This window comes from Triticum aestivum, chromosome 3B, assembly GCF_018294505.1.
Source record: "Triticum aestivum cultivar Chinese Spring chromosome 3B, IWGSC CS RefSeq v2.1, whole genome shotgun sequence".
Taxonomy (NCBI): Eukaryota; Viridiplantae; Streptophyta; class Magnoliopsida; order Poales; family Poaceae; genus Triticum; species Triticum aestivum.
Genome location: NC_057801.1, coordinates 166,186,967 through 166,211,611, shown reverse-complemented (window position 1 = coordinate 166,211,611; position 24,645 = coordinate 166,186,967). Strand labels below are relative to the sequence as shown.

At 44.9% G+C, this 24,645-nt stretch overlaps 1 protein-coding gene across 2 annotated transcripts; it reads right to left on the bottom strand.

Moving 5' to 3' along the window:
* Nucleotides 1-8,837: 8,837 nt before the first annotated feature.
* LOC123069187 (uncharacterized) lies at nucleotides 8,838-14,015 on the bottom strand. 2 transcript variants are annotated; one of them, XM_044491971.1, is made up of 10 exons: nucleotides 11,302-14,015; nucleotides 10,997-11,188; nucleotides 10,226-10,330; nucleotides 10,094-10,135; nucleotides 9,904-9,999; nucleotides 9,721-9,816; nucleotides 9,483-9,593; nucleotides 9,350-9,382; nucleotides 9,217-9,267; nucleotides 8,838-9,132 (listed from the first exon to the last, which is right to left on the bottom strand). In XM_044491971.1, the coding sequence occupies exons 1-10, from the start codon at nucleotides 11,911-11,913 to the stop codon at nucleotides 9,034-9,036; spliced, it is 1,437 nt and encodes a 478-aa protein (XP_044347906.1). In that variant the 5' UTR covers nucleotides 11,914-14,015; the 3' UTR covers nucleotides 8,838-9,033. The 2 variants fall into 2 exon arrangements, with proteins under 2 accessions (XP_044347906.1, XP_044347907.1); XM_044491972.1 differs by having other exon boundaries at nucleotides 9,904-9,978; nucleotides 11,302-14,014.
* Nucleotides 14,016-24,645: the final 10,630 nt, after the last annotated feature.

Sequence of the window (24,645 nt, the reverse complement as noted above, 5' to 3'; positions counted from 1 at the left end):
ACAAATTTTTTGAATACATGAACAATTTTAAGAACAGGAACATTTTTTGAAATTTTTGAACAAAAAGTTGAAAAGCTGACCATTTATTGAATCTGCGAACAATTTTTTGAAAACACAAACAAATTTTTAAAAACACGAACAATTTTTGAAAAATGGGAACAAATGTGAAATCCCATTTTTTTAAAAATATGAACAAATTTGGAAATGTGAACATTTTATAAAAATCACGAACAAAATTTGAAACTCCGAATTTTTTTTTTGAAACACAAACAAAATTTTGTACATTTTTTGAAAAGAACGAAATTTTTTTTGAAACCTGAACAAAAAAATTCGAACACCTTTTTTAGAACCGAACAAAGTATTGAATATACCAAACTTTTTTTAAAATTACGAACAATTTTTGAAACTGAAACATTTTCTCAAATCCCAAACATTTTTTTAAAAGTTGTCCAAAGTTTGAACAAAAACATTCGTAACAATTTTGTCAAAACACAATTTTATTTGAAAATTCCGAACAATTTTTGAAAAATGCATACAGTTTTTGAATTTGTGAACAAAATTTGAAAACACGAATTCTTTTCAAGTTTTGAACATTTTTGTAAAAGTGCGAACATTTTCCAAAAAATGCCAACATTTTTTTGAAAAAGAAAACATAAACTTGAACAAAAAATAAAAAAAGAAAGTAAAAACGAAACAGAAATAGAAAAAGAAAGGAAAATAAAAAACCGATTCAGGAACCTTCTAGAAGGTTCCCAAAACCCGAAAAAAATCAGCCGGAAACCTCTAGAAGGTTCCAAAACCGGGAACCCTGGAACCGTTAAGCGGGCCGGCCCGTTGCGTCGCTGCTGGTGGCTCGCCTGTGCGAAGCGCCGGCAGTTTGATGCAACGAGCAGCAAATAGGAAATTTCGGGAGGAAGAGCCAGCGCCTATTTGGTGGGCCGGCCCATGTATGGGGCCCCAGTTTTTATTCATTCATTTTTATTGTTATTGTTTCTTTTCTGTTTTCTCCTTTTCTGCGTGGGGTTTAAAAAAAGAATCTGAAATTTAGAAAATTTTAAAACTTTTAAAAAAGATCAAGAAATCATAAAATATTTGCGTATTCTAAAAAAGTTTCCTGGTTTAAGAAAATGTTAACATATTAAAAAACTGTTCATGATTTTGGAAACATGTTCAGGAAATAAAAAATATTTATCATTTGACGAAAAATTTGAAGAAATATTCGTATTTTCCAAAAATGTTTGTGAAATTGAACAAATGTTCGCAAATTCAAAAAGGTTCATGAATTTTTTTAAATGTTCAAAAAATTTAAAAATATGCTCCGGGATTACATAAAAAGTTCATTGATTCAAAAAAGTTCCCTGATTTAAAATACGTTCATGTAAAACAGTTCATGCATTTCATAAATGTTTGTCAAAAATAAAAATATTGGTGAGTTCAAAAAATTTCCCCAATTTCAGAAAATGTTCCTAGATTTAAAAATATATATGTTCAGAGGTTTAAAAAATACACAGTGTCAAACAATGTTCGTGAATTTGAAAAAACTGTTCACAAATTTAGATTTTAATTATTTAATCGGGAACTAAAAAATATTCATGGTTTCAAAAAAATACTCGAACTCAAGAAGAAGGGAAAAGGGAAATTTATATAAAAATAAAAATAAACGAAGACGCAAAAATGAAAGAGGCAATGAAAAGAAGAAAAAATATAAAAAAGCTGAAAAATAAATCGCAGTAGTAATAATAAAAGCCAGTTCCAAAACCGGAAAGAGCTAATGGGCAGGATTAAAACGCCGAGGCCGGTGCAAAGCGTACGTGTCGGTTCTGGATCTCCCACCGCGGTGTGCCGTTGGAGAGGGGAGCTCCTATGTGACGCTCTGCGTCAAGCAGTCGAGCGATCGCATAGGGGATCGATAGACTGGGCCAGCCCATCTCTCTAGCGAACAGTAGCTCATGCTGGAAATAAAAAAGGTGCGTTGCCAGGAATCGAACACCAGACCTGTTGTTTATGAGCGTGCGCCTCGAACCAGTTGAGCTAGCTAGCTTTGTTTACCACAGACCATTGCAAAATCTTAAGAAAACTAAAACGCCGATCCGAACATCTTTAAAAAATTCGAACACAAAACGGTTTTCTCGAAAAGAAAACGTGAATATTTTATCAAACGCGAACATTATTTTTTTCACAAATTCTGAGAAAACTCAAACATTTTTCAACACACAAATGAATTTTGGAGATGCGAACATATTTTTTAGAATGGAAATATTTTTTAAACTCCCAAAAAAATTGAACAGGAACAATTTTTCAAATTTCCAAACAAAATTTGGAAACACGAACAACTTTTTCACGCGAACATTTTCTGAAACTGCAGAACAAAATTTGAAAAAACGAACATTTTTTAAAATTGCAAACAATTTCGGAAATGGAACATTTTTCGAAACTCCGAACAAAACTTGTAAATATGAACATTTTTTGAAATTTTCGAACAAATTTTGGAGCAGGAACACTTTTTCAAACTCCCAAACAAATTTATGGAATTTACGAACATTTTTCAATTTTTGAACAAAATTTGAAAACATGAACATTTTATAAATTTGTGAACTAATTTGGAAAGATGGAGCACTTTTTGAAATTCCAAAACATTTTGTGAATGCTTTTTTATTCAAAAAATAGGAACATTTATTGAAACTCACAAACAAAAATTGAAAACGAAAATTTTTCTTAAATTTGCAAACAAATTTTGCAAAGTTTTGAAATTAAAAAAAAACATCAAGAAAAAAACAGAAACTAAAAAAAGAAAAGAAACATTTGTGAACAGATTTTGTAAAACATGCATACAGTTTTTGAATTTGTGAACAAAATTTGAAAACACGAATTGTTTTCAAATTCTAAACATTTTTGTAAAAGCATGAACATTTTCCAAAAAATGCAAACATTTTTTTGAAAAAGAAAACATTAACTTGAAAAACAAAAAAGAAAAAAAGAAAAGAAAAACGAAACAGAAATAGAAAAAGAAAGAAAAATAAAAAACCGGTTCAGGAACCTTCTAGAAGGTTCCCAAAACCCGAAAAAACCAGCTGGAAACCTCTAGAAGGTTCCCAAAACCGGGAGCGCAGGAACGGTTAAACGGGCCGGCCGGTTGCGTCGCTGCTCCGTGGCAGTTTGACGCAACGAGCGGCATATAGGATTTTCCGTTGGAGAGCATGCTGAAAATGGGGCAGACATTGGTCTAACGCGGAGTAAAGCCGCCGGCCCTCCACGCCAGACGCCATGTTCGCCTGCCCCCATTCATCGTGCGCCTGACTGATGCATTGCCACCGTTGCCTTCATCGCTCGCCCTTCTATAAGTGCAGCCATGCTTCAGCTGGTCTGTTTCGTCTCATCCATCCATCCCGTACGTACGTCGCCCCGAGCTAGCCAACAACCAGTGCGTGCTATTCTTGAAGACTCGAAGCGCAGCTCCAACTTCAGGCGGGGGAGAAGAGCGATGGCATACACAAATACCATTAACCACCATTAGCATCCACCATAATGTGATCCCAGACAAAAAAGGTTAACTAGAGCAGGTCGAAATGGATTAAATTCGGTTGCACCAGCCGACAAGGTAGAATCATGATGAGTACATCCCTCTATATCTTGATGTTAATTTGAGCACGAACTTGTTCTATCCAGACTTAAGCAAGTTCAACCATCGACATAAGCATGGTGTTCTGCTTTTGTGTAGCCTAGTCCACCCACTATCAAATAGTAGTCCATTCCTAGGGATGTTGATCTAAGAAACAATTTTCTTGGGGGGTTTTCTGCATACATAGAAGAGGAGATGTTGCAAGAAAATAGGAGAAAGATCATAAGAGAGATAAGAGGCAAGAAAAATGGAGTACAAATTAACATGGAACACACGTATAGGTGGCTTAGCATCGAAGACATATTTGTAAGAGTCAAGCAAAAGCGCAAAAGGGTGGCACAATGCCCTTTGCATCACCTCTAAAAGATCATACAAAATAGCCTCCCTGGTGGCTAGAACCACAATACATAATGTGTACGTAGCCGAGGAGAACAAATCCTCCAATCCCTTAGAAATCCATGAATACATGTGGGCCTCCCAAGAAAAGGGGATTGGTTATTTCTTTCTCAGCGTGAACTTCAAAACGCATTGATCCCATTGAATTCATGGGTCAGTACACTAAATATAAAATCGTTATTTTCCAAACAAGATCCTGGAGAAAAAATGATTTGCTAAATGAAAACAACACTTGACTGAACAAGGAAAAGATGTGTGAAGCGGCATGTGTTTCTTAATGTTCCATTGAGAACAGAATGAGCAAATGCCCACTGATCTCCCCTCTGGTCTATGGAAAATGAACACATGTGCTCCAGTGAGAACAAAATGACCAAATATCCATTGAAAAAGTGCCATTTCGCACATGGGAAACTAATAAATAGATAGATAGACACTATTTCCCAAAACTGAGATTGGCACAGAAAATATGAGGTGCCTAAGAAGAGCCACTTGCTGCTGCACATGACACATAAATATGAGATGCCTAAGAAGAACCAAGAAGTAGAGAGTGAAAAATAACAAAAACTAAGCGAATGAGGAGGGACTTACTGAACAAAATTGTGCCTTTAGGTACTGACTGCAAGATCAAAATAAGAGAATAGGAAGAGAATCTGAAGACAGACTAAACAAGACTGGAAAACTAAAGAGAGACTACATAAGAAGAAATGAAGATTGAAACTAGAAACCAAGACTAAGAAAGAGAGAATGAACAAAAGGAAGGGAAAATAAAGAAGAGAAAACTGATGAAAATGAGAACCAGAGAAAACATAAAAAATAATGAGATCCTTAGGGAATTGGAAAAACTGAAAAACTGAAAGAACGAGGAACTACAAACTGATAAAACACTAATCAAATACTAATGACAAAGACCTATGAGGAATGGGACTGAAGAAGTATGCAAATCATGCCACTCCCTGTTTAAAAAAACCTTACTGAAAATTGATACAAAACTGAAAACATGGAGACTGATACTAAGAACGAAACCCACATGTTCATAGACTGACTGAAAACTGAATGAAATAAATTAAACAGAAAATGAACTATATAAGAAACTGAATTAGAGACTAAAAACTGAGTAATGATTTTTTCAATAATGACAAACTGAGTAATGATGGAATGAATGGTCAGAGACCGAGGGACTAAACTCTAGACTCACACTTGGACTGACTAAAATTTAGTTATCTAACATAAAAAGAATGATCAATATCAAGATAATGATAACAAATACTGAAGTAAAAAACTGAGTACTGATTTTTATCAATGATTAAAAACTGAAAGTTACCTAACATCATTCATAAAAGAAAGCTATTGAAAAACAGTAAGCAAACGAAGAATGATGCAAGCTTAAGAACCGAGAACAAACGACCAGTGACTAAATGAAAGACATGTGAAAAACTGATGAGAAAATAACTTAATGAGAAGACATGAAAAAGGGTGAAATATTAATAAAAACTGAAGACTAGCAGACCAACAGACTAAAGAACGGGATACTGAACCGACTAACTGAAGAAAATTAAGTTAAATGATAGAAAAAACTAAATGAGAAAAATGAAAGTGATTGAATAATTGAAAATAAGAAAAATATAACTAAAGAAATAAAACTAACTTGAAATTGACTAAAGGAAAATATAATGAATGCCAAATTCTAAATGAAATTAAACTGAAAACTAAGCAAAAAGCAGATCAAAAGTAAAAAAAAAAAGAAACTGAATACTGGATTTCAACAGTGCCATCCCTCTCCACAGCCCCAAAATCAGCTTGTGCTTGCGAAAAGGCATTTCACAGTTAATATGCCCAGCCCCTATTTCACAATTGAGGTCGGCGCTATTTTGCTGTAGCACGCTATTTTCTTCATTTTCCCCGCTCTTTTCCTCGCCGCCGCCTCCGCCGCTGCATTGCAGCCGTGCAATTTGGACGCGCGCTCTCCCAACCCCTTCCTCTTGGCGCCGCCGAGCTACCCAACCACGACCACCTGGTTTGCGCACCCGCCGGCCGGATTTGGGGCGGATCCGGTCGGTCTTGAGCTCGCCCGGCTGTGGGAGGCCGGGTCGCGCCATGGACTGGCCGGGCACCTCGCCGGAAGGCCCTGGCAGCGCCGCAAGGCCACATGCAGGCAGTGGCTCGTCCTCTAGCCGCTCGGATCTGCATCGTCGGTGCCCGCCGGCAGATGCGCGAATGGCGGCCGACCGGGCTCGGTGCTTGCCCAAAAGCTCGTCGGCGCACCGTTGCCCCTCATTAAATGCGACCACTGCCCAAGGATGGTCGTGCGCCATGTGTCTACAACGCCGGAACATCCCGGATGGATGTTCATCAAGTGCTTAAATGATGGGGTATGTGCTCTTTTTAGCTTCGGTTTGTGCTCTCGGATTAGACTAGTTGTGCTAACTTCAATTTTTATTGTGTAGAATGGAGGCAAGTTTTGGTATTGGGAAGAAGAGTACATCGATATATTGATAGAGCGAAATTTAATACATGTTCGTGCACTTTTAGCTAGCCTAGAGGCTGTAGATGAGACAAGTGCACTTGTTGCTAGATTAAAGGCTAGGCACGATACTACGTGCGAGGAAGCAACATCGACTTCTGGCTTGAAGAAGAAAGGAGGGTGCAACGTCGAGCCTCCTCCACAGATCAACAATGAGTGCATCGAGAAGGCCCTAACCCAATTCAAGGGAGCAGTTATGGAAGTTGGGTATCTTCTTAAATGTATTCTTGTGGTTCTTGTTTTCTTTGGCCTTACTTTACTAGTCAAAATGTGATGATGTATTGTCATGTACCAAAAATGAATGATGAAAATAAGTTAAGGACTTGCAAAGAAATGTGCACGCGGACATGATGCGGCCGGGATGCGTCCGCGCGCTGGGCGCACGGCCACCGCATCCCGGAAACTGCCTGGACACGACCCCATTGCCCTACCCAAACAGACAGAGTCCGGACAAAACAGACGTCCGTTTGGGGTCGCGCGGTGGAGTTGGCCTTAGATGTATTCATTTATGCGACAAGTAACTCGAGATAGACAAAGTACGAAACAAACCACAATAATCTGAGTTCCCCCGCCTATGGATTACATGTGCTCGCATTTATTTCTGGATTTATTTCACAATATAAACAGAATACATGCGATATGTTAACTCCTCTCACAACAACCCCCGGATGAGGATCCCTTGTTGTGGATTGTTCTACCGTTGAGTTACTGACACATGAGTCTCATATAGCATGGGGCCCACCTGTTAGTGAACCCACTCCCTCTTGGTAGTCCCATCAGCGATGATGCCAAGGCTGTACCTCTTTGAAAGCTTGCGGTAGGTAGATCCTCGGTCATGATGTCCGAGAAGCTACGATGCTCGCGGCGGCAGTCCCACACATGCACACGATACCCAGCCTTGCCGCATGTACAATAGTAAGTTCTAAATATGTACTAGTTTATCAATAGTTGGCCCACCTTACATCCTCACAAAGCATCTTGCGTCTCGTGTTGCAGCCGACTACTAACTAAGAGGCCGCTTCTCTTCTCTCTCCTCTTCTCCCTCTTCCAACTAAGAAAAGATATATTATTCTATTTCTTATAGCCTGCTTATGTCACTCTATTGTACTTGCTCTTACATGCTATGTCTACAAAAAATTACCACTTCTCTTAATCTTTTAAAAAGCTACCACAAATTTGGTTGGCTGTTTTAAAAAAAAACTAGTTGCTGAAGTGTTAAATACTAATCGTGTTTATGACAGGTCACCATTATATTGGACTGTTAGTTGACCGTTATGACACCAGGAGCCACATGCCGGTCCCTAAAATAAGGCAATCGGTCCCTGCAAGTTCTGCAAAAAAGCAATCGGGCCGCTGTTAATTTGAAAAAAAACAATCGAGTCCCTCTGCGCCGGCCGTGTTTAGCGGCGGCCATAGCACGCATCCGAGCTCGTTTATGGCGCTCTCCGTGGTGGACATAGCCGCCGTCGTCGAGCAACGCCTCGAGACATGCGCTCTAGCGCTGGCCACCGCTAGTGCTGCATGCCGCCCCCAGCAGCCAGCCGACTGATGTGCGGAGGTGAGATGGGGAATTTCTGAATTTCCTTTTTTATCATTGGTAATTTTAATGACATGTTGACATGTGGGCCCCATGTGTAAATGAACAGTCAAACTAGCAGTCAAACAAACGATTCACTTATGGATGGGACCCAGCTGCCATAAGCATGATTAAAATTTAATCAAATTGCAATTAGGGTTTTCTAGAACAGCCAACCAAATTTGTGGTAGCTTTTTAAAAGATTAAGAAAAGTGATATTTTTTTAGACATAGCCTATAATGCGGTAGTCTTTTGCTATTTACTCCTCGCTTGCCACGTCGAACAGCCGCCATGAAGGGCCTCAGCAGCATGCCTGCCTCGACCACTGGCTTATCCGCGTCCACCGCGAGATCTCCCCACCACCTTCAAAGGCCGGGCCGGCGTCACTGCGGCATGGCCGGGGGCAACGGCAAGCAAGGGTGGGCAACAGCGACGCGGTAGGGTTTCCCATTTTGCTCAAACAGAAACGACACATTCTATATATAGTTTTGATTTTTTTTCTCATTTTAAAATCATTTGGATTCGGTCCTACAGAGAAATGGGGGATAAGCGATTGGTTTGTTTGTTAAGGATGCTTTCTTCTGCGGCAAGATGAACCGGAGTTCCTAAATTAAACCATGTCGCGAGCGTTCCTGAATTTCGCAGTCTCAATGAGGATTTTCCATCAATTGGATTTTTTCATTTCATGATGGCATTTGAACAATTTGCTCTAGGTACGCACGTAGTAAATGCAAGACACAACTATTCAATTCAAGATGAATTTCTTCCATACAATAGCTAGTCAATTCAAGATCTGATTTTTTCCCCATACATAAGGTACCTAACAGGCGTTGCTAGGAATAATGCAGCCTGGGGTCTTTATGGAACCAGCGCCAAGACATTACCAACACAACTACACATCTGCTATCTTAACAAACGCAACTACGCAGTTGCTATCTTGTCCTTGGGAATTAATCCTATCAGTTCTGCAATCTTGAGCTTCTTCCTGGCGTACCGCTCATACGTTCCTGACGACTCACGCTGAAAATGGAAAGAGTAAGCTATATATTACATACAAAACTGCAAGTGGATACAATGTTGTTTGACAATATCTACCCAACATACCGTCCAGCGAATTTCCTGTTTAATCAGCTCACGGGCTCTATCTTCTGGAACCTAGGGACATGAAAGAAAGAAATCACACACGAGAATATAACAGGGACCAATGGATGCTAAGACAACACCATACTATACTTACACCGTCACTAAGGCCCGTCGTGCACTTAACAAACTACAAAGAAAGAAGACCAAATCAATTTGAATTGTAAAAGATGTGCTGATTTATAACAAAAGAAAGCACATATAAAATGTCTGTTGAACAAAGAACCTACTACTAGGTCCATTTTGGAATCGCCGTACTCCAGCTCATACTTCATACTGCGGTCGTGTGCTGGAAACAAGTTAGCCTCATAAACTTGCTTGAGAGCATCTCTGAAACGCAGCTGAACATTGTCCAGGGGAAAATAAACAACATCGCCAAGCATAAGTAGAGAGCAAGTATTCACAAAACACAATCATCAGTGAAAATAACAATGTTGAGTTTTGAAAAGGCTGACGTGTAGCGCTGACCTGATGATCCGCATTGAGCCGCCTCCAAATATTATACAAGATACCATCAAGATCTTTCACAAACATGAGATGTATGCGCGCATTCCATATATACTCCTGAATTGAATCGAAAGGATGCAATTGTTAGACACAACTATAACTAGGGCCGAACATCTGACTGAGCAAAGGACAGAGGAATCATACATGTAAACCAACAGCTGCAAGTTTCAGGGTCATGCAGGGAAACTTAGAAGCGATCCTAATTGCTTGGAACGTAGCCTTTGAATGTTTATGCGCCCACTAAATAATAGAACAGAAAAGTTATTGTGGTGCTGCAATATTTATATAGAGATTTTTTGCGATTCCATGGTTTTGAGAGGTCAAATATGCATACCTCGATAGAAGACTCGTTTGTCAGCAGATACTGCTCAAGCCACTGTCAAGAACAAACGTTGTTAGTCCAAGAAAACAAAAATACTGATCAAAGTTCTAATCTTGAACTAGCTGATTATTGCACAAGGCATACTTTAAGTTCCTTCGCAATTGTTTCCCAGTAGCTGAGATAATCTCTATCAGCTTCAGGGGTGCTATAAAATGTTTGGTATCTTCTCCAACTCGAATACTCATCACCCTGCACCCAAATAAAACATGGTACAGCTGCCCTGAGAATAACAAGCACTGGACATAAGTGAACGGGATGCTCCTATGAGTATTGATTATAGAGTACTTATGCAGTTCAAGAAGACCTAAATAACACATAGTACTCGAACATGTCAAAAATATATGGGGACTTGCAAAAACGGGCAAACTTTGTATATGCATACAAAAACAGGATAGTAGTTGTATTCTGGGAGCAGCCTATAGCATGAATACCCAATTGAGGTTTTAGGACTTGTTCCATCCAAATAACAATTAAAAATTAATCTCTGTTTGTTTTTTAATTGAAAACCCCGCTAAAAAAGGTCTCGCTTTTCTTTTGTTGTAGATTGCATGTATTATCATATTTTACCACAACTTATTGCAAGCACCCATATTCTAATATTTGCTTAATCTCCAAATGCTGCTCTTTTCTTAATTTAGGTGTTGAGTTTCTCCAAGAAACTAATGCCGCTTACACTGAGTGGTTACTCACTTAACAGTCGGCATGCCACAAGAAGTCACATTCTTATTAAGTATTTTTTTTTGCTATTGTCCATTCAAAGGGAAAATCAATAAGAAACTGGTTACTGAGTGCATGGGTACAGATTAAATGTAGATGCATTACAGAAATAAATGCAGCGAATACGACAACACTTACATCATTTAAAAGGACTAGCCGCTGGTAGTCGCTCAAGGACGCTTTGTAACAGAGTTCGGCATCAAAATACCAACCAAAGAGGTCATCCTCATAGTGAAAAAAGTACTTGTTCTTCACGATAAGCTCTGGAGGGTACTTGCGTTCCAATGCAACATCATCATCCAGCTCGACAACCGGCTTTCCTTTCAACAGCTACACAGATGGATGGAGTAGGCACATAAGAGAGTGGGCATAATTTTCCATGTAATGTATGATAGATTAATGAACAGATAGGAGCATCGATATATGGGACTAATATAACTAACCAGGCAAGCTTTGATGCGATAGAGTGCATACTTGAGATGGAGCTTGTTGGCCTGCTCTTGGTCCAGTTTGGTCCAAGTGTCAATTTCATCCATGGCAGCCCCTAGTAGTTCACAGTCTCTCATGTGTTCCACCTCCGTGATAACATCGCCGGGTTCAGTGTAAGTGGAACCCGTATCAACAATGGCCGACTCAGATTCTCCAGAATCTGTATTTCGTCCCTGGGTCTCGTTCAAGAACTTCTGGCATTGGTATTCTAGCAGAGCAGCTCGCGAATAGTCATCGTGGAAAGATTTACGAGCAAGGACTTCGAGGATTTCAATGGAAGGGAGATTTGAGAAACCGGCCATATCCGAGCCGTCGTCGCCGACTGGTAATTGCAACTGGGCGAGGCGCGAGGCGATGATTTCATGGTACCTTGACTCTGTTGAGGATGTAACAGGCTCGTCGGGGAGTCCGGGCGGCGGAGAGCCTCCGTCCAAACGGCTGCTGCTGCTATCCGAATCGACAAGGGATCCAGACAACGATGCGCCATCTTCACCAGGGCGCCGGCGGGACACTCCTTCCTGAAGAGGACTCCTCCGGCGGCGGCGCCTCTTCTGCGGCATCGCCATCTGATCGACGATGAGTTTTTTGATTTACCGGTGGAGTTTTTTTTTTGTTGCTCAAGCCAAAATGCATTGCGGAAGGGAGATGGGCCTGCTAGGCCCAGGATATGATGGCTTCGCCTCTCCTAAATCGCGCAAAACCTATATAATGCTCATAGCCAGTGCACCGTCCGTCTTGCCTGATGCTTTTTCCCCGCCGTGTAGCTACTAGGCCGGATACGAGCTGTTGCCCTAAACGTTGTTCGAGCAGCAACACAAAAGGCAGTTAACACAAGGACTAATATCTGGAAGAGACCTTTGTTTGGCCAGCTAGTTCCGAATACAGATGCTTCTTTCATAGAAGACAGTTACTCTGGATCATGTGGTGCAGTTATCCGTGACGGCGCTGGTTTCTTTATTACGGCCTCCACGGTGAAATTGGAGCATGTCGGTGACGTTGAATCAGCGGAGGCGGCAGCTCTTCTTAAGGGTTTGAAGCTAGCTCGGTCGGTGGGAGCAAACTCCATCGTCGCCCGGGCGGATAACATCACAATTGTGGATGCAATGGCGAACAATACTGGTCATTCTATGGTGGCTGACCCTATACTGGATGAATGTCGGCAAATATGCACAGATTTCGGAAAGGTTCTTTTTGAATTTTGTAACAGAGAATCAAACACGGTAGCTCATACGCTAGCTCAGCATGGTCGGGATGATCCACCGTCTTTGTGGTTGGACGTCCCACCTGGCTTTATCTTAGATTTACTTGCGGATGATGTAAGCATTATTTAAAAAGTTAATAAAGCTAGCCGTAAAGCCTTCCCTAAAAAAAGCTACTAGGCTGGATTGTCTAAAAAAAAGCGTTGGTGGACCGGTGGACCGGATCATTTTCTTCTTCACGTCAAGCAAGGCGACTTCTTCTCCTTTTCAAGAGAGCAACTAATAACTAAGAGCATCTCCAACAGCCGCGCTATAAACGCGCCGCGCGGAAAAAGTAGTGGTTTTAGCGCGCGCTACCGTTCTCGGCGCTTCAGCGGACGGGCAAAAACCGCACACGCGGCATATGTAATTCAGCGCGCGAGCGGAAACGCCATCGCGCGACGTTTATTTGTTGCGCCCGCTCCCGCGCGCTTGACTCTCGAGCGCTCGCGCGCAACTCCACCTACCCATCCAACCGCGCCGCCGCCGCCGCCGCCCGCGCCACCCCATTTTTCCGGCGACCGTTCCGGCACTTCCCCGGTCTCTTCCCGCGCGGCCGCGACTTCCTCCCTCTCTCTCTAGTCAGTGCCTCCCGTCGCGCGCGGCAGTCTCCGACGAACAGCGTCCGTCCGCCCACCGCCGCTTGGCGCCCGCAAGGTGTTCGACAAAAGGCCCGCAAGGTATGTATTGCTTCCAACTTTCACATTTTTGCATGAAATTTGGTGCATGTTGTTTATAGCCTAGTTTTGAACATTTTATATGAGTTCGTCATATGATTCTTCCGAAGAAGAATTTGATATGGAAGAGGAGGAGGATCTTGCAATGATCCTAGCTATGCACATCAATAAAAAACCGAAGCATGGTGGTTCGGTTATGGGTCGGCAAAAAATTTGGAGGGATATGATTGATGCCCACAATAGATTGATGAGGCACTATTTTGTGGAGAATCCCACATACCCAGAGTCGTACTTTCATCGCCGGTTTAGGATGAGCACCGAGTTATTCAGCGCATTGCAAAGAAATTAGCGAGCCATGACCGGGTTTTTCAGCAGAGGAGGAATGCAGCCGGAGAGCTCAGGCATAGCACCTTTTAGAAGGTGACAACCGCTTTGCGTATGTTGGCATGCGGTATCCCCACTGATCTAGTTGATAATCGCTTGGCCATGGGTGAGAGCCAAGCCATCATGTGTGTCAAGCGCTTCGCAGTTGGAATTGTGCAAGTGTTTGGTCCGGAGTACTTGAGAACTCCCAATGAAGAAGACGTCGCAAGGCTATTGAAGATGAACAAAGCTCGCGGGTTCCCAAGTATTCTTGGCTCAATAGATTGCATGCATTGGAGTTGGAAGAATTCCAAAGGCATGGCATGGCCAATTCCATGGATAAAAAAGGGTTCCACTATAATCCTTGAAGCGGTGGGCGGTCAAGAGACTTGGATTTGACATGCTTTTTTGGAATGCCTGGATCTTTGAATTACATCAACGTTGTCAACCGGTCACCACCGATGAGTAAGATTGCAAATGATGAACTGCCACCGGTGCAGTTTGTAGCTAATGGTCGTACATACAACCATGGCTACTATCTTGCGGATGACATCTACCCAAAATGGCAAACATTTGTGAAGCCGGTGAAAAAACCGGAAGGTAAGAAATATCTTGATTTCCACAATGCTCAAGCGGCGGCTAGAAAAGATGTGGAGAGAGCTTTTGAGATTTTGCAAGCCCAATTTGCTATTGTGAGAGGACCGGCAAGATTTTGGGATCCGAAAATGCTTTGGTAGATAATGCATGCTTGTGTGATCATGCAGAACATGATCATCAAGAATGAGCGTGGCTAAGATGTAGACTACTCTCACTATGAGCTCTTGGGACATCCCGTGCGAGTGCGGCGGAGGGTTGAAAGGGTGGCCCATTTTGTTGCCTCCTATCATGCCATTCAATGTCCGGCAGCGCATAATGAACTCAAGAAGGATCTCATTGAGGAGTGGCGGGCTTGGAATGGCCGCCAAAGAGCATCATGATTTGTGCGTTTGATGTTGTATTGTTGAACTATTTATTGTATTTCTCATGAAAAATACTATTTGTTTGATGAGTTGTAATAAATCGAACTATTCATTTTAAACTTGGTTGAATTATGTTTGTGATTTAAAAATTCTATGCCATGCCTTTGTTTTGTGGATGTGTTGTGAGATAAAATGCAATAAATGTGGATGCGCGGCTGATCGCGTGCGCTGCATTTTAGCGCACTGCTGGAGCTGCGTGCGCGCTGCATTTTAGCGCGGCTGTTGGAGCCAGCGCTGCGCGCCGCGTCAAACCTGGCGATGGGCGCGCCGCAAACCAGATTTTAGCGCGCCGCGTGTTAGGCGCCTGTTGAAGATGCTCTAAAAGCATCTCTAACAGACGCCCTACGAAGCCGCGCGCTTAAAACAATTTACAGCGCCAAAATATCATTTTAGCACGCCAGATAACTGAACATCTCCAGCAGACGCCCAAAAATATACTGCCAAGCTACATCTCCAGTAGACGCCCAAATTAATTACACGCGACCGTACCCAGCTCGCCGCCATGGTCATGGCCACGGGCGGCGAAGACGCCCAAATTAATTACACGCGCCCGTACCCAGCTCGCCTCCTGTGGCATGCTCGCCGCCATGGTCATGGCCACGCGCCGCCGCCCCGTGGCCTGCTCGCTATCGTGGCCGTGGCCGCGCTCCTCTCCTGCTCGCCCCACCGTGGCCATGGCCTGCTCACCTCGTCGCGGCCTGCTCGTCCCGCCGCCCATGGTCGTGGCCGCGGCCGCGCCCCGCCGCCCATGGCCGTGGCCGTGACCTGCTTACCCGGCCGCCGCCGTGGCCGCGCCCGCGCCCCACCTCCCGTGGCCGGCCGCCCTGCCGTGACCGTGCCCGCGCCCCGCCACTCGTGGCCGGCTGGCGGGCTGGCGCGCGCACGCGAGGAGGCTGGCGGCAGGCGCACGCAAGGAGGCCAACAGCGGGCGTACGCGAGGAGGCTGGCGACAGGCGCACGCGAGGAGGCCGACGGCCAAGGGCGCACGGGACACTTTTCCAACGTGCGTGGGAAGTTCAGCGCGCTCGAGCTCACGCCCCAAATATACAGCTTCGAGTCCAGTTTCATCCGGCACGCTGAACACTTTTTAGAGCGTGCTCTATTATGCAGCGTCCGCTAGAGTGTTATATTTAACTCCGCGTGCGCTAGACTTGTGATTTTTTGAGCGCGGCGCTGATATTGGGCGTCTGTTGGAGATGCACTAAGATCTTCTAGAAAATAACTAAGGTTGCTTTTGTGGCCTAGAAGCGCGTCAAGTGATGCATTCAGCCGCCGCCACATGCCACATGTTGAAGAAGTTCGAGATGGACAAGGCAAAAAGCCTACACACTCCACTGTAGTACAATTGTCATCTCGACCTAAATGAGGATGCTAAACTTGTAGACCAAATACTTTATGGCTCTGGTTCCATGATTGCCTCTTTGTTGTATTTTGTGCATCTAGACTAGATTATCATGTTAAGTGTCTGCATGTGCGCAAGGTTCAAGTGTCTCCAAAATAGTTTCACCTAGTGGAAGTGGTCCTTCGATATTTAGTGAAGACGCCGCATGGAGGATCATGAATGCTCGACGTCGTTATTGGGTATTGGGTCTGGAATCTGCATCTGATACTTTAAGGGCGGCCCGTTAAGATGGCTGCCACCTGTCGGTTACCCTTGACGCCACATTTTGATGACACACAATTTTCTGTCAGGGAAGTGCACACTTTCATCATGAAAAAGTGATTATTGTCATGAAACACATTTATGACATCACATGTATAACTATCTTGTATTTGTCATAAAACCGTCACGGATGTATATGAATGAAAGAAAACGTGACCTACTATGATAAATGCATATCATCAAATATGTGTCTTAATTTTATAGTGCTAGGAAAATGCAGTGGCGCTTTGTGATTTCCATCTCGAAAATGACTTGCTTCTGTGGCATGAAATGGTCACTTCACACTTATGGACGAGGGGCGGGTCCGTTCCTCTGTTCCTGCTCTGTTCCCCTCCCCTAGGACATCCAGGTGCCCCCGCTACTGATTTCCTTGGAGGATTCTTCGTCTGGAACTGCGATTCCGGTCGCTCTCTCCCTGCTTTCTTCCCCCTCTCCGTCTTCCTTGCCGAGCTATCTTGTGGTGGGTTGACCTAGGTCTGTGTTGTTCGGGGCGATTTAGGGGCGATCTGTGCATCGCTGCCCGCCCTTGGCAATGGCAGATCGAGGCTCGAACTCCATCCTTGATGCGGCGGCTACTGGAGAGGTTGGGACTCTGGACTCCCTGGATCGACGCGCCCACGCGCCTGCTACAAGGGATCCGGTGCCGATCCCCGCCCCGGTGCAAGGGGGATTGGGTTCTGATTCCGCCCCTCGTGTGGTGGAGATGATGGAGCGCCTCCGTCTGACGGTGATTGAGGCGCAACCGGTCTTGGTGGACGATGAAGATGAGGCGGATCAGGTGGATCCAGGTCGCGCGCTGGTGGGGAAGGTGTTCTCCCCCAACGTCCTCCACATCAACACCATCTCGTCGGCAATGAGGCCGGCGTGGGGAAATCCCCAAGGCTTGCTGTTCCATCCGGCAGGAGATAACCTGTTTGTGGTGGAGTTCGCCACCCCTGCGGACCGTGCTCGTGTTCTGGAAGGCTCACCATGGATGGTTGGTCACCATGCTGTCCTTTTCAAGGATTTTGATGCTGAAATTCAACCAACTCAGATGGTCTTTGATTGACTGACCATATGGGCGCGAATTATGGTCCTGCCTCCAAGACTGATGAAATCCAAGCTTGGTATGGAGTTTGCAAAGCCCATTGGCAAGATTGTGCGTGTGGAGTCAGATGCCGATGGTCGTTGTTGGGGCCCCTACATGAGGGTTCGGGCTGAGGTTTTGGTTCAGGAACCAGTGGTAAGGTATGTTACTGTAACATCTGCCAAAACGTAGAGCACCAAAACATATTCAGTCATGTACGAGCGACTACCTTTCTACTGCTTTTCATGTGGCCTGTTGGGTCACTCGTCGATGTTGTGCCCGACCCCGGGCGTCCGTGATGAAAATGGAGAGCTCCCCTATGCTGCCATGAAAGTGTGTGTTCCTGATGATCAACCAAAGCGGTCGGGGGGCTCAAAGTCCAGTTTTGCTTCTTCCTCGTCGGGCTTTTTTCAGAGAACCTCGGGACAGAAGACTTTTACTGTTGGTACTAGAGTTTCCGATCCTGGTAGTCAAGCCAATAATCTTGCCAAGAATGATGTGGTTGATGAGGCAGAGGTTTCCTCCCCTGCTAAGGGTGGTCCTGGCTGTGGTAGATCATCCCGTGGAAGGGGGTGTGCCAGTTCTGTCCGTGGTCGTGGCCGGGGGAAGACCGGGGGCTCCGGCAAGGAATTGTTCCCAGTCTCTAAATCAAAGAAAGGTATGTCTGGACAGAAATGCAAAACTGCTAAAGACACACCTGGTCAGCTCACTGAAGGAACTACTTGCTCTGAAATCAATCAACTTGCTATTGTTCTATCTGACAATTCTGTTGGAGCTGCTCCTTTGCTTGAAATGACTGGAGATGTTGAGTCAATTAAGAAACAGAGGACTTCTCCTACCCGATCGACGGATCCGGCGGCGGCTGTAGAGCAGCGCCGCCAGACGCAATGAGTCTGTTATGCTGGAACTGTCGAGGCTTGGGGTCGGACTCGACGGTTGGCGAGCTTCGCTGGTTAGTGAAGCTTCACTGCCCCACCCTCCTCTTTCTCTCTGAGACGAAGATGAGGGATTCACGTGTCAGAAACTTTATGTGGTCTCTAGGATTTACCGGGTGTTTGCTTGTCAATTCCGACGGTCTGAGTGGTGGTTTGGCTCTATTTTGGATGGCGTTTGTTGATGTTTCTCTCAAGGGGAGCAATGCTCGATGTATTGATGTTCTTGTTACTTCGGAGGCGGGCTCAACTTGGCGTGCTACCTTTGTGTACGGCGAACCGAGGAGGGAGGATAGGCCACAATTCTGGGAGTTGCTGAAACGTTTGAAAGCTCAATGGCAGGGTCCTTGGATTGTATGTGAGGATTTCAATGAGGTTCTATCCCAGGATGAACATTGTGGTCCCCGGGACAGATCTGAAGCTCAGATTTCAGCCTTTCGTGATTGTCTCATGGACTGTGAGTTGATGGATTTGAGTTTCTCTGGGCCTAAGTTTACGTGGAGTAATCGCCAAGACCCGAAGTGCCATGTGAAAGTCCGTCTTGATAGAGCAGTGGCCAATTCAGATTTTATAAGGTTGCATGATGTATGCGTCGTTGAACATGTGATCACCACCTCCTCTGATCATTATGCTATCTTGATCGAGCTTGCCGGGCAGCCCACCCAGAGGGCGCAACGACCAGTGCAACAAGGTTTTAAGTTCTAGGCTACGTGGTTGCGGGCAGCCGATTATAGGGAGCAGTTGGAACGTGCCTGGACTGAGGGGCGGAGTGGTGATTCTTCTCTGCTGGCGACATGGGACAATCTTCACCGTGTCACGGGGGCCCTTAAGTCCTGGAGTCGTGACTCTTTTGGTTCTATCCGGCGTCAGATCAATAGACTGGAGCGAGAACTTAAGTCCATCCGGTCTATGCCAGTCACGGACTCATCTTTGGCAGAGAAAAGATCTATTGAGACTCAACTTTGTGAGTTATTTGAAAGAGAAGAAATCATGGCTCGTCAGCGTTTAAGAGTTGATTGGTTGCGTGAGGGGATCGCAACACCGAGTTTTTTCATGCTCGAGCTGCTGCCCGCAAGAGGACCAACAAAATCCAGCGTTTGGTCCGTGATGATGGGTCCTTTTGTGATACTCAACGGGAGATTAAAGGTTTGGTGCAACAATTCTATGAGAAACTTTTCACATCTGAACCTTGTGATGCCGCTGATGCAGTCCTGGATGCTATCCCTCAAAAGATTTCTCCTGAGATGAATGAGGATTTGAGTAAGCCCTACACTAATGAGGAAATCGGGGCTGCTCTATTCCAGATGGGTCCTACTAAAGCTCCTGGACCTGATGGCTTTCCAGCCCTCTTCTATCAGAATCATTGGGACTTCTTGGGAGAGGAGATTTGTCGAGCTGTGAGATGCTTTTTGGATGGAAGTTCAGTTTCAGAGGGTTTTTGTGACTCGGTGATCGTCCTTATTCCTAAAGTGACACGACCCAAGCACCTGAAGAATTTCCGCCCAATTAGTCTATGTAATGTTCTTTACAAGATAGCCTCGAAGGTTTTGGCCAATCGTTTGAAGTTATTGCTCCCTGCTGTCATCTCTGAGTTTCAAAGTGCATTCGTGCCTGGAAGATTGATCACTGACAGCTCTCTTATCGCTTATGAATCTCTTCACACCATCAGACATCAGCGAGCTAAGCAACCTTTCTTTGCCTTGAAGACTGATATGACGAAAGCTTATGACCGAGTTGAGTGGAGTTATCTTCATGGTTGTCTCTCCAGACTGGGTTTCAACCCTGCTTGGATCAATTCAGTGATGAGGTGTGTAACCAATGTCTGCTATGCTGTAAGGGTTAATGGTGAGCTTACTGCACCTGTTGTTCCATCGAGAGGAATTCGTCAGGGTGATCCTATCAGCCCCTATTTGTTTCTGCTCTGCACCGAAGGACTGTCAAGTCTGTTACTCCAAAAGGAGAGTTGTGGTGAGCTACATGGCATTAGGAACGGTCGCTCCGGTCCTCCTATCTCACATCTCCTGTTTGCCGATGACAGTATCTTCTTTGCAAGATCTGATGCTCGTAGCGTGGCTGCTTTGAAGACTACTCTGGACCTATATTGCTCTGGTTCTGGTTAGTTAATTAACAAGGACAAGTCCTCTCTACTCTTTGGTCATGGCTGTTCGGAGACTGTTAAACAAAGAGTGAAGGCGAGTCTTGGGATATCTAATGAAGCCTTCAATGACACATACCTTGGTATGCCTACCGAGGTTGGTAAATCCCCTACTAGTATCTTCAAGTTCTTGCCAGATAGACCTTGGCGATGTGTCCATGGATGGTCTGATCGACCGGTCTCGAGAGCAGGGAAAGAAACACTTCTGAAATCTATCATTCAGGCGATCCCTACTTTCATCATGAGCTGCTTTGAACTTCCTAAGGCTATCTGCAGAATGTTCAGACAAATTATTGCCGATGAGTGGTGGGGCAAAGAGGAAGGGAAAAAGAAGATACACTGGAGATCATGGGGCTGGCTCTCAACTCCCAAGTTGTTTGGCAGGATAGGTTTTCGGGATATGCACATCTTCAATTTGGCAATGCTGGGCAAACAAGGGTGGCGATTACTTACTGTTCCGGACTCCTTGTGTGCTCGTGTCTTAAAAGGCCGGTATTTCCCTCACACGGATTTCTGGAATGCACCGGCCCCGCGTTCGGCTTCTGCCACTTGGCGCAGCATTCTTGCTGGCCGTGACCTGCTCAAGAAGGGAGTTCAATGGGGAATTGGCGATGGCTGCCAGGTTCACATTATTTCTGACCACTGGATCCCATCATCTCCGCCTTGTGTTCTTCAGCCGCTCTCTCCTATTCCTGCTAATGCTAAAGTTAAGTGCCTTATGGATGAGGAAGGCGGGTCCTGGAATGAAGCAACGGTGCGTGCCTTCTTTCGGAACGACGTCGCATGCGAGATTCTTCGGATCCCTATCTACAAGCATGGTGAGGATTTTGTTCGATGGCCATTCACAAGATTCGGAGAATACACGGTGCGATCAGCCTACAACTTGGCTCGGTCTGCACTCTTCCTGGAGTCTCATAGTAACAAAGGAATGGGTTTGAGTTCCAATTTTTCTTCCCAGGAAAAGGATTGGAGACTGTTATGGTCTATCAAAGCACCGGGCAAGATGAAAGTCGTCTTATGGCGCTTTGCGCAGGATTGTTTACCATCTGGGGAACAACTTAAACGCCGCCAGGTACCCAACTCTGAACACTGCTGCTTTTGTGCTCGGCCTGAATCTGTTGAGCATGCTCTGCTGTTTTGCCCACATGCCAGGGACGTGTGGGATATCATCAAAGAGGAATATAATTTCAGCCTGCACCGTAGCACTTTTCTGTCTCCAAGGCAATGGATTTTTGACTTCTTGGCTAGGTCGTCTGATCAGGTGCGTACTGTCCTGGTTGTGACCCTCTGGCATATTTGGGAGGCTCAAAACTTTACGAGAAACAATCCGGAGGCTCCCCATCCACGACGTACTGCTGAGAAGATCAAGGCTTATGTCGCCCTTATCCTGCAGCATCTTTTCCTTCCGGTATCTGAACACAGGCGTGAAACCAATGCGTCTAGCTCCAACTGGTCTCCGCCGCCGTCAGGTACCATTATGTTCTACTCAGACATTGCAACTTTCTCGACCCTGGATAAGTCCGGCATTGGGATCGTCGGCAAGGTTGACGGAGGTCAATTCGTGGTGGCCTGTAGCGAGCCTATTGCGGGTAGCTTGGAACCTAAAATGGCTGAGGCCATGGCTCTTCGACGTGTTGTTTTTTTGGCGCATGATGAACAAGTTTCAGATGTTATCTTCGCCTCTGACTGTCTCTCACTTGTGCAAAGGATCAACTCGCCTATGAGGGACCGTTCTTCAATTGGAGTGGTGGTGGCTGATATCAAGTCTTTGTCTGAAGGCTTCTCTTCAGTCTCCTTCAAACATGTTCGTCGGCATTTAAATGTTCCTGCTCATGTGCTAGCTAAATCTTGTATGAACTCTTCTAGTCTTTGTGTGTTCCATTCTGTTCCGGATTGTATCCGGCAAACTCTGTGTAATGTTGTTCATTAATCTATAAAGCCGACGTTCTCTCAAAAAAAATGGTCACTTCACAACAGCACGTATTCTTTTTATTCAATGGCATTGTATATGTGTGTGCCCTTTGGTTCTTCTTAGTATCACTCTTTGTTATTGTTACTTATTTAAGTTGTTGTGAAGCCCGTCTACTCCGGACATGGAGTATTTGATCCCGAACTCATATGCTCCCGCATGAACAGTAAAATCCAAAAAAATAGAAAATAAATTCACAAAAATCTGATATATTTTTTATGATGAACATTGATACATTTTCTAATTGCATGCAAAATTTCAGGTTGAAATGACATTCGTAGAGGTCCGAGAAAAAAAATTTAAAATCGATGGTCCAAAAAGACTATTGTTGGAAGCATTTTGGAGCATCAATTTTGTTATTTTTGCCCAGACCTCCATGAATGTCATTTTGACCTGATATTTTGCATGCAGTTAGAACATTCATCAATGTTTACCACAACAAAAATTGAGATTTTTTTTGATTTTTTTTACTTTTTTTGATTTTACTGTTCATGCAGGAGCATATGAGCTCGGGATGAAAAGAGCACTTTCGGTCTACTCCTTGATTCTTTCTTAGTACCACTCTTTTGTCACTTTAAACCATTGTGAATCCCGTCTACTCTTTGAGTCTTCATAGTACCATTCCTTTGTCACGTTCTTTTTTTAACTAAATGTAAGCTTCAATCTCAGAGGTTATAATTAGGACCCACCACTTAATCAAATGATTTGTCATGCTTATCCACTAAATTTGTTATCCCCTGTCAAGTAAAACTGTCACAAAAAACGTTCATTTTACCATGTGCACACACTTGACGTCAGGTACATATGAAATACAAATGTGGCGCTCTAAGAACAATGTATTCTGTTTGATTATGTTTGTTTTACGATAGAGATGCTTGATTATGACAACAAAGTGCATCCACATGCCTAAGTAATTCCGTTTGTATGTATCTAGGACAGAAGCACTGGCTGGCCGCTGAAGAATAAATGACAGTAGATGTTACTATCTTCCAGAATGCAAGTCCCTTTAGGACTTTGGTGCAAGTGATCAACATATATACTCCTCCTTAAGCACTGGAGTAGTATATAAATACATCATGCACGTACCTCTTGTTCCAACAACTAACGGTTCTAGACTTCAAGTCATTTGCAGTGCGTCCGTGCGTGCGTGAGCGACCTCATGGCTTGCTCCATCTTCTGTAGTGTACTTGTGGTGGTCACCGCGGTGGTGATCGGTACGGCTCGCGGCAGCAGCGGCTCCGGCGACCATCTCACCGCCGGCTTCACCCGTGTGAGGCTGACGGAGTCCCAGTTTGTTGTGCAGAAGCCCTACAACGTTCCGCTCGACGCGCGCTACGAGTTCGCCGGCGGCGTGCGCCGAACGTGGGTCTTCTCCACCGACAAGCCCGCCAGCGCCACCCACCCCGGTGGTGCGCGCACCGAAATCAAGATCAACGTATGTAGGCGCCCATCCGGCATCCGACACCGAACATATAACATATCCTCCTTTTGCGCCCCATCTCATGCTCTCGCCGGTTGCTTATATTAATTCGTGTGTGTTGTGCCATGGTGCATGGCATGCATGCAGGAGGTGTACACGTCGGGGGTGTGGCAGTTCGAGGGTGAGGTGTACGTGCCGGCGGGGACGTCCGGCGCGTCCATCATGCAGATCTTCGGGGCCAAGCCGGAGCGGCAGGCGACGACGCTGATGCTCCACGTCTACGACGGCAACCTCACCTTCTACCACCACCTGGACAGTGTGCTCGCCCACGACGTCTACGACCGCTGGCTCCGGCTCAACATCGTCCATGACGTGGGCGCGCGCAACGTCACCGTCTTCGTCGACGGCGCCGAGAAGCTGCGCTCGAGCAGCCACGGCGCGCCGCACGCCGAGCACTACTTCAAGTTCGGGGTGTACAAGCAATCACACCACAACCCGTCGCACCGCATGGAGTCACGGTGGAGGAACGTCCGGGTCTTCACCAAGCCATGAATCACACGAAGCGTGTACGCCGTTTGATGATTTGACTGGTTGCAACCTTGGTTTTAATTTCAGTTTCAGAAATAATTCGACTCCTACCAAAACTACCGAAGTTGAGTTTGATGATTTGATAACCATGATTTTAAATTTCAGTTCCAACCATGTTTTATAATTTAATGTTTCCCTTTGGTGTGTGTTAATTTGGACGGAAGCTGTGATGAGATCGATGGTGATGATTATTCAACCATTTTCGAGC

Excerpts from the sequence above, each read along its gene's own strand:
- LOC123069187 (XM_044491971.1), bottom strand. The coding sequence starts at position 11,913 with ATGGCGATGCCGCAGAAGAGGCGCCGCCGCCGGAGGAGTCCTCTTCAG. Across the intron at positions 11,189-11,301 it reads ATCGCATCAAAGCTTGCCTG|CTGTTGAAAGGAAAGCCGGT; the intron begins GTTAGTTATATT and ends CCATCTGTGTAG. Across the intron at positions 9,594-9,720 it reads GGCTCAATGCGGATCATCAG|CTGCGTTTCAGAGATGCTCT; the intron begins GTCAGCGCTACA and ends GACAATGTTCAG.